A 14772-nucleotide genomic window follows, 5' to 3' on the forward strand; every position below is an offset into this window, starting at 1 on the left:
CTATAGTTTAAAAAAAAAAAAAAAAACGATGAACAAATTCTTATGCACACTGCACATATCTTATTTTGAAGTAAAAAACAAAACGGGAACAAATACAATTCACACTGCCACATGTGGCCCGCGGGCCGTAGTTTGAGGACCCCTGCAGAGAAGCGAGGTTACTACTGGGACAGGGACAGCTCTGGGGGCCCCACTGTCTCATGCAGGAGGCAGACTGCCCTTGACAACTGAAGACACAGATTCCTTTCTTCTGGAATGTTCACAGTCCCTCCACTTGCCCCAGGATTGAGTCAAGGATTATTTTAAAAATCACAGTCAGGCCACACAGTGGTGTCCGCCAGAACCTCTCCTCCTGCTGTCGCTCAGCCTCACAGACAGACACACAGCCAAGTCTGAGGTGGCCACTCAGTGCCAACCCACCAGCCAACAGATCACTTTTGAAAAAAGGAACAGCAAGAGGACAACTTCTCCGCCTAGAGCGACAGCGGGTGGAATTTTCGGGAAGCAGAATAGAATGACCAAAATAGAAACCCACCTAGGGAACCTCCAAGAGGCAGCTGTCCTTTGACCTGCAAAGTTAAATGGTGCTTTCAGGCTGGAGTGACTTGGAGGAGACAAGCCAGGGCCCGGCTTAGGGACTGGATACCCGTCAGATGGTCTACAGGGCTGCAGACTCACGGCCCATCCCTGGCCACGGTGACCCGACACACCGCCATGAGCTCACCCTGGAGGTGGTGTGAGTCCCAGGCTCAGGGTTGAGACATCACTGACTGTCGCCACAGCAGTGCTCAAGATGCCACAGTCTGGCACCAAAGATCTGCAGCCAGAGGCAAGGGGAGCAGATGGAGGGACCATCCTGCCCCTGGCCCAGCCAGGACTCTGACTCCCGTAACTTCCGGCCCATTAGAGGTTGTGAGGAATTGCAAAAGGGAGCGGTAAGGTGGATGGAGTTTTCATCTGGTCAGTTTGCACCACCTATGGGAAAGAACCTCTTTGAAAAGTGACTGATTCCCGGGTAGTGCCTGTGGCTCAAAGGAGTAGGGCGTCGGAGTTGGCGGGTTCAAACCCAACCCCGGCCAAAAACTGCAAAAAAAAAAAAAAAGTGACCGATTACCTTTAAATAGTAAGTCTGACACTCCACAAACTTTCCAATAAGCTGCCCGGACCCCTGCTGTCCCCAGCCATGTACACACGCACAACACTAATTGGATTCCCAATTAATGAATCATGGGACTTAAATAATGATGAGAGTCAGGTTGTCACACCCTTCATTCAGAGGTGACACATACAGACATGGGGCCTGAAAGCCAAGAAATTCCATCCAGATAAATCAGGTCCAGAAATGCCAGGAAGGAAAGGAAAGACATTTATCATCCTGTCTCGGTCAATGTGGAACCACTGGAAAAAGCCACCTTGAATGCTATGGTCTTTGCTGATCTTGCTCCAGCTAAGACAGCTGTCTGCCTTCACCAGACAGGGCCGAGAGAAAGACTTGGTAGTGCCTCCCAGGCAGGCTGCCATTAAGGCCAGGGTGATCTGTGAGCAATGAGGCTTACAGACCGGCTGCTGGCATGGCCCTTTGCAAAAACACACGCGCCCGCATGCTGACACGTATTACTTTCGGAGAGGGGTGGAGAATGTATGGAATCTACAACCTGCAGACCTCAAAGTCACCTTTTAGATGGGGGCAGCAGAGCCCAGGCATGTGGCAGACTCAAGGACTCATCTCCATCCTCAAATTTGGATGGAAAGAACTGCCTCTTGCTGCTTTAAAGGAGCCCTTCTGCCTTGACGAATTCCAGGGAGATTCCTATTTTTATTCATTCTAATAGCTGATGTTCACTGTGCCTGGAGCTTTCACATGCGCTCCCGCTCTCTCTCTCTCTCTCTCTCTCTCTCTCTCTCTCTCTCTCTCTCTCTCTCTCTCTCTCTCTCTCTATCTCTCTCTCTCTCTCTCTCTCTCTCTCCAGTTTACAACTTCCCTGGGAGGGAGGTAATCTCAATGTTTCCGTGTTAAAGAAGTTAAAGTTCACGACAGGGGAAAAGCTGGGGCTCAAACCAAAGTCATCGCTTACCTGCAGTGAAATGCACAACTATTTAGAGGATATCTCATGCATTTTCTGTGTTTGCACATATACTCAAGACAGAGAAGACTTCCAGTCCTCCCAGAAGGTTCCTGTGTCTCCCTTAGCCTGTCCCCCTCACCCAAGGGGAACCCCTCACTGACTTCTCTTACCATAGTCTAGGTTTGACTATTTTTGACCATCACGTGAATAAAATTATACAGTATGGACACGTCTCACTCCTTCTGTTCAACATCCCATCTGAGCGTCCTTCATACTGAGCGCAACAGTCACATCTTTTTTATTGCCAAGTAGTATTTTGCCGTATGAATACATCATAATTTATCCCTGTGTGTTGAGGGATAGCCATTTGAGATTAAACTTGTGATTTAGAGAGTCGGATTCTAACAGAAGAAAGCAGAGTGTGAGACAGGGAGCAGGACTTGGGGCGGCTTCCTCCCCAAAAGGAGAAGGAATGGTCTGGTGAGAAGAGTTAACAGTAATAGACTTGAGATAATCCTTCTGCAGAAACGGGGCTGACCATAGCTAAATCCACCTGCTCCCTCAGAGGCCTGCAGGTGGGTGGGGGGGCTATCCCTTCTTTTTATCCTCTAACATACAAGGAGCCCTCAGCCTCACACCAGCCACCTCAGGGAGCTTCATCTCCAACTGATCCCCACATCCCCCGACACAGCCTGAAAAGCTGATTTCCACTTTTCTTTCAGTCAAATTAAAATCCAAATGGAAACGTCCCTTGAAGACAGTGGGCCCTATGCAACCCTTGCCGAGGGGGCAGAGATTTAAAATTAATACCTTATTGACTGACAGGTTCTTTATTTTTACTTTTCCCCAGGAGCTTTCATTTCAGTGCCACGTTCCCAGGGGTGGGCACACTTAATCGGTGGCCCCTGCCAACCCCTGGTTATTAAGACATTCTTCCCTGCTCCATGGCAGCAGAGGTGATGTTGCAGACTTCAGACTGGCAGCCCACCTTCTTAGGATTATACAGGTAAACAGCCCCATTCTACAGCCTTTAAAATCACTTCTGCAGGCATTTCAGACTTAAAGGGTTTTTCCTCTCCTCATTTAACATTCCCGATTTTGCAGGCATGCCCAAGCAGGCCTGTTTTGATAAAGACCTTTATAAATCCTGAGCTTTGCAGACCATTTTCTTCCATTCAGAAAGTTCACCCAGGCATGGCTCAATTAAAATTTGCACAAGAAGGGCTGGCTTTTAGAAATACGCTTTATTAACTAAAATAGGCCCAGTTCAAAAAAAAAAAAAAAAAATGCTTGTTCCCCAAAACTCAGGTTATAAAACAGGGAGGACCACAAATACCAACTTAGGAAAAGCCATCTTCCTGCCCTATGCATGGCTGACAGCCTGCCGTGGGTATATGTCTTTGGCAGATGGGGGGAAAAGCAGTGAAGATTCAAGGCCCATGGCTTTAGATCTAAACACCAGTTTATAGAAAATACAGGGGACAAAGAAACATGTTGAAAGACACCACAAGGATGCCACGGCCAAAATACAAAGTGTGCAGAACTTCCCGGGCAAAACGACCTCGCTTCTTCAACAAATAAATGGCAACAAAGTAGACTCCTGGCATTTTTTTATAGAATAAAAGAGGCATAATCATCATGTCAACCAGATACAACACATGAATCATGTTTGGATCTTGGTTCAAACAAATTAACTATAAAAAGACCCTTGTGCGGCAAGGAGAAAAATTTGAACACTGGATAGCTGAGACTAAGGAATTGTTTTAGGTTTATCGATGGTATTTGATTTTTCTCAAGAGGCCTTATCTTTGAGAGATACATATGAATCTATTTATTGATAAAATATTATGAAATCTGGTATTCAATTTAAAGTAATCAGGGGTGGGGGAGACTGCTATGGGCAGGGTGGAATAAGACTGCTATTACTATTATCATCAATAATTATATTTGAAGCTAAGATGGCCTTTTCACTAAATAAAAATAAGAAAACAATAATTGTTGAAGCTGGGTGCTGAGAACATGGGAGTTAATTATACCATTATCTCTACTTTTGCATACGTATTTTGGGAAAAGTTTATAATTAAAGTTCAGGGGAAAAGTCAAAGGCAGTTCCTCTTGTTTTGGGAAACTTGCACCAGGTAACTTCCAAGTAAAGAAGCAGAAAGCCCCTGGCCTATCCCAGGAAGAGCCCCAGGGTCAAGGTCTTGCCTTATTCCTGAGCTTAGTTTGGGAACGATCAGCAAAGACCTAGCTGGGCAACAGCCTGGGGAATCCCAGTATGGCTGGAGCTCTGCAGAGCTTGTGTCTATTCCTGTTTGGGGGGAGGAAGGAAGAAGTCCCTCCACTGGGAGGAAGCCACAGTGCACCCAGCTTGCTGCTCTTTCAGGGTACTCCTTCCTCCTTTGGCTCAGGTAGTCCCCTGGGGCCAGGGCGTGATACCTGGGGAGGTGCCAAGACAGGCAGCCAGAGGGAACCACCCAGCCACAGTATCTGGACAATTGAAGAAGTTTCTGCAGCCAGCCAAGTTCCACGGTCAGAACTGAACAGGCATGGGAGTTAGATAATTTGCTATAGCAGCAGACTCAAGCCCAGCAGTCCTCTCTAGTTACCAAACAGCACGCCCTTTCATTTGCTATCCATCTTCTCTTAAGGTTCAGAAGTCATCAAAGTCCAAGGCCAATGCCTCAAGAATTCAGGACAGCTAGATTTCGCAGAGTCCGTCACCATGGCCTCCACCACTGTCATCTTGTGCTTGAATACATGGCCTCCCTGAAACCTCACGTCAGCCCTATCCTCACACTACAGGAATACACGTGTGCATGTATATACCGCCCACCCTGCACACGCGCCTGTGCATATGGAGGGTCTGTATGGGTGAGCGTTGTCCACGCCAGTCCCGTTTCACAGCTGAGAAAATGTGAGCCCAGAGAAGGAAAACCACGTGCTCTGGAGTACGCGCATCAGGAATTCTGAAGCTTTTCATCCATTTATTTGGCAAATATTGATTGCATGCTTGCTACATGCCAGGGACTTCTGCTTAATCAAGGCCACCCAGGTGTATGGCAGCTAAGGCAGCATCTTAAGCCAGGATTTTCTGATTTTAGATCTGCAGCTCTGCCTTGCTGACCCAGTGGCTGGGTCTAATACCCTGGGAGGCATGAAGGACCACTCACTGGGATGTGAAAGAAACACAAAAATAGCAGAACTCCCATTCCTATCCCATCCTTCTCCATTTCTATTTTTGCCAGAAATTGTATAATGGTGTAATCCCATTAGGGGAACAAGTAAACAGAATTTATAACTATATATCAACTCTAAGGGGCAAATGTGCACACAACACCCTACCTGGGACAAAGCTGGAGAACGCAGCCCCACCTGGGATCCTGCTGCTCTGAGTATGAGCTACTGGCAGGGACTCAGGGCCCCAAGCACCCAGGTTCAAGGCCTGCCCTGCCATTTGCCCAGTGCACGAGTCTCAGCAAAGCCAACTTATCCCCAAAGAGCCTGGTCTTATTGAGGGTCTACCGCACAGCCAGGACTAAGACCTTCTCGTACCTCATGCTGCATTCTTCACATTTATTTACCCTCTGAGTGCCTTGGGTACCAACTTGAATAACACTGCTTTAAGGTTTTAAGAGCCTCTACTCCTGATCAAATTCTAAGGCCCCCTGAAGAACAGAGAGCCTTTAATTTGAAGCTAGGATGACACGTGTTCAATAGTGAAGAATGATTAAGGCAACATTATCCCCATTTCCTTTGCCTCCCTGACGAGGCCACTGCTCAATTCTGGCCCTCAGATCACCTTTCCTGCTGCACCTGGAGACATTATTTGTCCAAAGCAGGCTTATTAAGGCCTGTCCTTAACTCAACACAGACGGCAATGTCTCTGAATGTCACGTGTGTTTAGCAAACCTGCTTGCTTAGTGTAGAACTCTATTTTTAGTAAGTACCAAGAAGAAAAAAAAGAAAGAAAGAAACCCAGATACTGTATCACAGCACTTCATTTGTCCCTATTTGTTTACCAGGCTGTGTCCCATAATAGCCAGGGGGCAGGCAAGGGCAGAGACCACATCTAATTTATCTCTATACCACCCCCCAGGGCCTGGCACAACACCAGTATTCAGTGTGTTTGCTGAACGAATGAGGTTTTAATTGTCCCCTGTGAATGGGTTGGGAGCAGGTATTCCTAAGTTGAAGTGCAGGCCACAGGAGGGAATGAGCCACAGAAGGGGCTGTGACTCCCCCTGAGAAATGGTGTAAAAAGCACATGGGGGGAAGTTTGTAGGGCAGTGGGGACATGGAAGGAGGGCATTGCACAAGGGGGGTGCACACGTGTAGCGTGCATACGCATGGGGTATGTGTCTGTGTCGGGCCTGTGGCTTTCATGAGCTTTTCAAAGGTCTGGGACCCCAGCAGTTTAAGGATTACAGGAGTGAACTCTACAAAGCAAAGGGCAGTGATCAGAGGAGGGTTCTTTCCTCTCAGAAAGGTCAAGGTTGCTTTGCAAAGTTGCTATATGCTTTAGCTTACCAGGAATCGAAGGAGGAACACAACACACCTACTGACCACACACACACATTCCCAGTATGTCTGTCTTTCTGCAACATAGTACACTGGAAATCAGCCAGCCAACCTCCAGGGAGCGACCAGAACATCCCAGTACCCCCATCTCTCCCGATGCATTACAAGTTGGGAGAAGTAAGAATCCATCGAATTCCCAAGCATATACAGGGGAATTCAACTCCTCAACTGTCTGCCGACAGCACGTCTCCCTCTTCCAAGCTGGGCTCAGCAGCACCCACCCTCATCAGGACTCCCACATCCTGTCTCCAGTCTGGCTATTACTATGTACTCTGTCTCCTCTGCTAAAAAGAAGTAAGTCTACTTTGTACATCTCTAGAAAATAAAGTTGAATCCTAGGCAGACGAAAATGGACAATTTCTTAGAAGGCAACAGTTCACCAAAACTGACTCCAATAGAGATAGAAAGTATAAATGGACCAATTTCTATAAACACAGCAGAGAAGGCCATCAGAAGCACCACCACAAAAAAGTACCAGTGCCAGAATTATCAGAGGAATCTTATCCTACCTTTAGAAACCAGAGAGCTCCAGTGAGACGTATATTGTTCCCAAGCACAGAAAAGGAAGAAAACCTAAACCTGATAGCATACAAAAAAGAGCATGGCAAATATCACCAATGAATCCTACTGAAAAAAAAAAAAAAAAAACTTAAGTAAAATGTGATCAAACAGATGCCATCATGACTAGGAAATAATACATAGTAACAAAGTGGGGTTCATCCCAGGAATGTTTCAATAGTAGGAAATCCATTAATAAAGCCAACATAGTAACAGGTGTCAAGAAGAACACAATTGTATTTTTACACAGATAGTAAAAAGTCTTTGATAAAAATCCAACTTCCATTTATAATAAAAACTCTCAATGATGGCGGAGCATGGTGGCTCACGCCTTATTCCCAGCACTCTGGGAGGCTGAGGTGGGTGGACTGAGCTCCCGAGTTCGAGATCAGCCTGAGCAAGAGCAAGAACCTGTCTCTACTGAAAATAGAAAAACTAGCCTGGCGTTGTGGTGGGTGCCTGTAGTCCTAGCTACTTGGGAGGCTAAGGCAAGAAGATTGCTTGAGCCCAAGAGTTTAAGGTTGCTGTGAGCTCTGATACCATGGCGCTCTACCCAGGGTAACAGAGTAAGACTCTGTCTTAAAAAAAAAAAAAAAAAGAATCTTCTCAAGGGAACAGAGATGGGACACTTGCTGAACGTAATACATCACCTCAACCTAAGGCCAATACTGGAAGTGCTCTTGATGCCAGGTTAAAGAACAAGGCCAGGGTACTTGGCACTTCCACGTGACGTAACCTGCTACTAGAGGGACTAGTTAAGGTCATTAAACAAGAGAAAACAGCAGCACCACAGTTAAAAACACCAGCTCAGGTCTGTGAGGGCAGCAGCTGGACCCTGGTTCCCATTGTTTCCCCAGAATCTAACACAATAGTCACTCAATGGTGGGCAAGCAAATAAACAATGGCTCACGGTCCTTGAACACCTCTATTAACAAAAAGCAATGTTTAATAAAATGCTAGTAGCAAATCACACCCTATGTTAGTGACTTAAGTGGGTTAACTCATTCAATGTAGACAACAATCTTATAAGGTAAGTATTATAATTTCAGGCATTTTACTGGTAAGCAAAGAGAGGCCCAGAGAGGGTCAATGACCTGCTCAATATCACCCTGTCCCTAAACATCTTAAATTCCAGCTCTGCTGTGGTCCCGGCCCCTTACTAACTGCTTTGCACGTGTCTCTCATCAAAGAAAAGAGAGAAGAGCCTTCGCAGGGAAGTCGAGAACCCAGGCTCTGCAGCAGGCCGTCCAGTGTCACCCTTCAGCTCTGTCACTACCAGCTCTGCTTTCCACCTCTTTGCGCCACAGTGTCTCTCTCTGTCAAATGTGGTAACAGTGCCTACCTGCTCACGCCAGAGGGATAGTGCAAAGTACTATTAAACGTCTGCTACATGCTAAAGCTCAAAAAAAGATGAGCACCCAACTTCCCTCTACCAATTCTAGCAACGGTGTCTATCCCACTAGCAGCCCTTTTCCTTCCTCAGCTTCTGCCACACTCATGCCCACAGTTAAAGGTAACACTTCACACACACACATATCACCAGTATATTGTCACCTGGGGCAGAGCCTGATAACGAGATAAGGGCTAGTGTTGGCCCTTGGGGAGTTCCATCATGCACATGCAGAGAAAGGTGACTGCTATTAACATTTGGTTAAGCCAGAGCCAGACTCCATCGGGGACAGCTCACATTTGCGCAAGAGATCACCATGTCCCAGCTCTTCTTGGGTGGTAACTCTACTGTGCTGCCTACTTAAAAGTGAAGAGTCACTATTTTACAGAGCATAGCTCTCTACTCCTTAAGCATGGGATTCACATAGGAACTCCTTGCAAACAGCCTAGCTTGGGAGGGAGTCACCGCACAGTGGAGAAATGACAAGTGCTACCTCCACCAGGTGGTCAAGGCTAACATCCTCAGTGATAAATCGTGTTGACAGTATGTGCCCTTGATGTGATGAGAAGCGCACTTTAACTTAGTGCTCCTCCTGCAAACCCATAGCGCTGTTCTCATCGTGAGAAAAATAGCAGAAAAATCCTATCAGAGGGACAGTCTGCAATAATCTACAACCAGTGTTCCTCAAAACTGTCAAGATCATAAAAAACAAAGACATTCTGAATCTGAATAAAGAATAAACTTCAGTTAACAATCTGTCAATATTGCTTCATAAATTATAACAAATGCACCATACTTCTGGAAGATGTTAATAATGAGGAAAGAGTAAGGTTATTAGGCATGTGGGAACTATGTGGTGCTATCTTTGCAATTCTTCTGTAACTCTGAAGCTGTTCCAAAAAATAAAGTTTATTTAAAAAAAAAAAAAAAAGATTCCAGGCCTTTCTCTGTGGTCATTTAGATACCCATCTAGTGGCCACCTAACATCATTTGCCAAGAAAAACTATGAAAAGTACCTCCCTTCAGCTTTGGCCTGGAAACTATTTCCCCGGAAATCCCCCCACCCAACACACACACAAATTAAAAAAATAAAAAATAAAAGATAGTTGATTGCAAATCTGGGAGGGGTGTAAGTATTAGTTCCCTGCAAAACATGACTTTAATCTTAATGAACAGAAAGACCACTGATGTGAGGGTGGATCGTTTGCAGATTCTTAATTGTATCTTTTCAAAACAAAAACCGTCCTTCAGATTGCAACTCCAGGAGACTGGTCTCTTTTGCTCGCTGATTATTTCCATATCCAGCCCAAACCCCAAATTACTAATCACCATCTCCAGGTGTCCAAGCAAAGGTGATACCCAAACTCAAATTCCTCACCTCACGTGGCCAAGTGAGGACATTGAGGGAAGGAAAGTGAAAACTTCTCCCCTCATCTGCCTAACCCAGCATGTGAGAACCAGTGAGTACCCAGGACAGGCTTCCCACATGAGCCAGTGAACACAAGCCCTTCCTGCACCAGATGGAGGCAAGCCCAGAGCCCGTCTGGAAGTTACCAACAGTCTTGCCCTGAGCCATCAACAAGCATTGGCGGGGCTGGGCTGTCAAAATCAGGAAGCCTGGTTGGTTTTTTTGTTTTTTCCAAGACAACCTGCTAACCAGAAAAATACAGTGAGGTTGGGCATATGACCTCCTCCTCCTTCTGACGAATGCTCCTGTTAAAGGCATGAAATGACAGATGTGATCTCCGCCCAGCCTGGGGAAGTCCCCAGCCCCCTCCCCCAGTTGAAGGCACAGGCTGACAGAGTTTGGGGAGATACCATTTGTAGCCTCCTAAATCCACACGCCAGCTCCTCCACCCCAACTCCTCCTCCTAGGAATCCGTTACAACCGAGGGGCAGAAGAGCACTTAATAATAAAGCTCAGACTGACCCACTTGGGGGGAGTCGCAAACGCAGCAGCAGAACCCAGAGAGGAAATGGGCCGGCCTCATAATAACCAAAGTCAAACCACCCTCCAGCATCAGACACAACCTCTTCCTTAGTTTCATAAACGAAGTCTCCAACAACTGCTGCTCACACGAGGTGGTGGGGTCAGTGCTCTCACTCAGATGCCTGGAGGGAAGGGGCAGCCTCCAGCCCTGACAATTCCACGCACTGGCAACCCCTTTGGCATGGGCCCTCCCTATTAACTCATTCTGCTTCCTCACCTCCTCCCTCCAAAGGCAAATAAACCCCTTCCATGACCCTCTAGCAACTCAGCCCCGGGGAAGGAGCCAGCAGACCCCTCCCTACAGCCAGAGCCTCGCACGTTTTGCTGTGCTAGCAGAAGCCTTCTGGGAGAAGTCGCAAGTAACTGGAAACTGACTCCCCTGCAGGGCAAGAGGGAGCCGACCGCCCCCTAAGGGTGGCAGCGGTCTCTGACGCCACCTCCCCTCCCTCTCACCTGAGTAGGGGCACCCTCCCCTTCAGGCCCCCGAGGGAGTGGGCATCAGGAGCCCGGAGGAGCTCTGGACCCACTCCCCAGGCTCCAGCCCCTGCCCGGGCTTGGGGGCCAGGCCGGGGGGAGCCTCCACCGACCTTCGATAGGATTCAAATAAGAGTCATAGTCAAAGAGGATGGAGAAGTCGAACTCGTCTTGGGGGCTGCCTCCTGGCTCATGGCCGGGGGCGTCCCCGCCGTCGGGGTCCGGCTGCTGCTCCGGGGCGTCCATGGCGCTCCAGGAGGCGGGAGGACTGCGGGGCCGGGGGCGAGGGTAGGCGCGGCTTTCTCCGTGGCCCCTCGCCAAGGAAGGCGAAGCCCGCAGCACGCCTGGCGGGGAAGTGGCTGGAGCGGCGAGGTCACTTCCCTCGTGGGGACGCACGCCGGGTCCGGGGACCGCGCGCTTAACGCCGCGGGTCCTGGACGCGCCCAGGGAGCAGAGCAGCGGCGGCGCGAGCTTCCTGCTCGGGAGGCACCTGTTGCAGCCAGAGGAGGGGGTGGCGGGGTGGTGGGGAGGCGGGGACAGGGCGGCCAGGCCAGCGGGGGCGGGGCCGCCACCAGGCCCGGGGGGAGGGGCGCGCGCCCGGGCTGGCTGGCGCCCGGGAGGAAGGAGGCTGCTCGCCCGCCCTGGCCGCCCTGGCCGGGCACCACGCTCAGCAATGGGCTGGGCCACCGCCGGGCGCTCGCTACCCCTTCCCGGTGAGCATGATGCGCCCTGCCGGACCTAGGGTCTAGACAAGAAAGCAGCTGCCACTAGCAGTTTTGCCCCAAGGCACCCACTGATCCCACACTTTCGCCCTCGCTTTTCTTCTCCAAGAGGGTTGGGGGACACCGACTCCCTTCTACTGCAGACCTGTGTCCCCAGGATGCCCATGTGCCCAAGCTGTGTCGTGTGACTTCCCCTGGCACTTCAGACACCTGCATACCCCCCACCCAATCCCCCAGGGCCTGGGAAGGACTCGCAGATACTGAGAGCACCGGTCCCATCTGTACAGCTCCACTTCTTGGCCACCTGCCACCCTGCCAGGCTGCTGGGCACCCAGCAGGGACTGTTGTCGCGGGAAGCTCAGGCTGTGGCGGCGAGGGACCGGGGTAGATGGAAAGGAGATGAACAGAAACCCAGCATCTCCTTAGGGTGAGAGAGAACTCACCAGGGGCATGGGGTAAATCCAGGCTGGGAGGCAGGGGTCAGGTAGGGCCTCTGGGAGGTGACATTTGAAGCAACCTGACTGCTGGGAAGATCTGGGGGGAGTGTGGTCTGGCTGTGAGAAGGGAAAGAAGGAGCCAGAGCTCCAAGGGGCTGTCCTGGAGGAAGAATGAGTTCAGTGCTGATTGAGAGGCTGGCGGGTAACAGGCACACATCATCCCCAGGTCCCTCTCTGAAGCTCCTGAGTCCTTAAGTCTTGAGTGAAGTAGTTTTTATTAATTTGTTCAATTATTTTATTAAGATAGGGTCTCACTCTGTTGCCTGTGCTACAGTGATGCAATCATGGGTCACTGCAACTGCAAAGCCCTGGGCTCAAGCAATCCTCCTGGCTCAGCTTCCCAAGTAGCTGGGACTACAGGAATGGGTGTTCCCATTCCTCCACCCCCTAATGATTACATGCCTCTCACCTAGTGAATTGTGCCTCTGCAGAATCATTCCTCCCTTCTTCTCGTAACAGCACCCCAGTGTGTCCTTTGGAAAATGACTAACCATAATCATGGTAGCACTATCAACCCAGCTGCCCCATCCTCCCCTGGCAAAGAAGTGGATAAATGACCTACCTGGGCCAATCAGAGAATTTTATCTCCACTAGCCTCTAAGATTCATGAAGGTAGAGGCCACGGCTTTATGTACAAGGGATGTGTAGATGACTGGATGATGAATGGGGTAGATGGATAGATGCATGGATGGGTGGGGAAGAATGATTGTGTGGATAGATGAATCAACTGATCAATGGAAGAATGGATGTCTGTATGGATGGACAGATGGGTGGAAGAGTGCATGTGGATGCATTGCTTGAATGATGGAAGAGTAGAAGTTTGCATGGATGGATGGGTAAATGGAAGGGAATATTTGAATGATGAATGGATCGATTGATCAACAGAAGAGTAGGTATCTGCAGGGATGGATGGGCGGATGGAGTTTGATTCTTCTTGTATGAAAAAGATCCTAGATTTCTCTTTAAGAGTTTACCTCTCTGAGGTTTATTTGGCAACCAAATTGCTAGGGCAAATTCTTATTCCCAACTGTACATCCTCTTGAGATGGCCGGTAATAAAATGAAATAAAAAAGACAAGATCACTTTACAACTGATCAAAAGCTATAAAGCCTTCAGCCTTAGGGAGGACAGTTCAGGACATTCTAAATAAGCCCCTACCTATCTTAGTGGTCACTCTAAACACTGGGTATATTTTCAAAGCTTCTATGATTTGAAGTCTGCACCAAAGCAGATCGAGTTCCTTAAAGGCAAGGGGTTGAATCTAGGCCCCAAAACAGAGAGTTTCTGCTGAACAGTGGGGAACGAGAGTTTTCTCCTCTAAGGGCCACCTCAATGGGTAGGGGTTTGGGTTGAGGAAAAGGCATATTTTCAATCCCAAAATAAATAATTTATGTTCTTAGTAGCAAGAGCAGAATGCATGATCTTGATGCATCTAGACGCTGCCTGGAGGCCTTGCAGGTCTGTCAACCTTCTCTCTGACCTGCAGCTAACCGATAGGTACCCTGGCTTTTGAGTTTTTTCCAAATCTCTCTAACCAAAGTACAATAGGAAGCTGGTGAAGTCACTAAGCGTGTGAGACTTCTGGCACACACTGGTACTGTTTGACGTTGGCCCAAGAACTCAGCTCACCTGGACAAGCATTTACCCCAAAGTTTAATTACAAATGGAGATACCTGACTGAAAGGAAAGGAAGACGTGTCACAGATTTCATTTCAAGGAAATTGGGATGTAGACGGAGAATTCCCTAGGCTCGGGCTGAATGTTGAGCAGAAGTTAGCCAGGGGATAGTGAGGGGAAGATCTAATGACGGATGGAGAAGGGCATTCAAAGGGTCCAAGGCAGAAGGAAGAATGAAATGTTGGAGGACCTGAAAGAAGACTGGAATGGCAGCTGCTCAGGAGGAGAAGATGGGGTAAGATAAGGCCCAGGTGCTAAGCGGGGGGCTGAGCTGAGAGTTTGGAGTCTGAGGGCAATAGAGAATGACCAAAGTGTCTCAGGCAGTGCATGACACAATTACATTTGAGTTTTTAAACAACCTCTGGGTTCTGTGTGTGGAGAGAAACAGCAGGTGGCAAGGCTTAAAGTAGGAAGTTCAACTGGAGGTTCTCTCAGCCATCCAAGCAAAGATAATGGGGGCTTGCACTACCGTGGTGGCAACAGAGGCAGGAAAGTGTGGAAGGACAAGAGACGCAGAGACTCTCATCCTTTGGTCCATCCGTGAGTTCTCTTCTTGTTCTAGGCTACCTGTTAAAATGGACAGTAACTTGATTCTAACAAAAATATTCAAGAAGCACTGACTCCTGGGCTTCCCCTAGCACCCTAGGATATTGAGTCCCCCGCCTCCTTCAAGGAGTCCATGGAGGTATGCACAGCCCCAGCTCTACTCTCCTCTCCACCTTCTGGTATAAAACTCATGTTTGTCTACACTCTGGGGCTCTCCCCAGAAGTCTGGGCTCATCATCCAATTTCCACACAACATCTCCATTTGGGATCT

General features: G+C 48.6%; 1 protein-coding gene across 5 annotated transcripts in view; it reads right to left on the reverse strand.

The window, feature by feature from the left end:
- The window catches only part of NFATC2 (nuclear factor of activated T cells 2), a 155692-nt gene that overhangs the window by 128506 nt on the left and 12414 nt on the right, over positions 1–14772 (reverse strand). For 2 of the 5 annotated variants that reach the window (XM_053574542.1, XM_053574544.1), the window contains exon 1: positions 11173–11539. The exons of 2 other annotated variants lie outside the window; for them this stretch is intronic. In XM_053574542.1, the coding sequence (XP_053430517.1) occupies positions 11173–11305 (133 nt within the window). In that variant the 5' untranslated portion in view covers positions 11306–11539. Of the gene's footprint in view, positions 1–11172; positions 11540–14772 lie in introns of those variants that run through there. One more of the 5 variants, XM_053574546.1, reaches the window with a different exon arrangement.

This window comes from Nycticebus coucang, chromosome 21 (assembly GCF_027406575.1).
Source record: "Nycticebus coucang isolate mNycCou1 chromosome 21, mNycCou1.pri, whole genome shotgun sequence".
Lineage (NCBI taxonomy): Eukaryota > Metazoa > Chordata > Mammalia > Primates > Lorisidae > Nycticebus > Nycticebus coucang.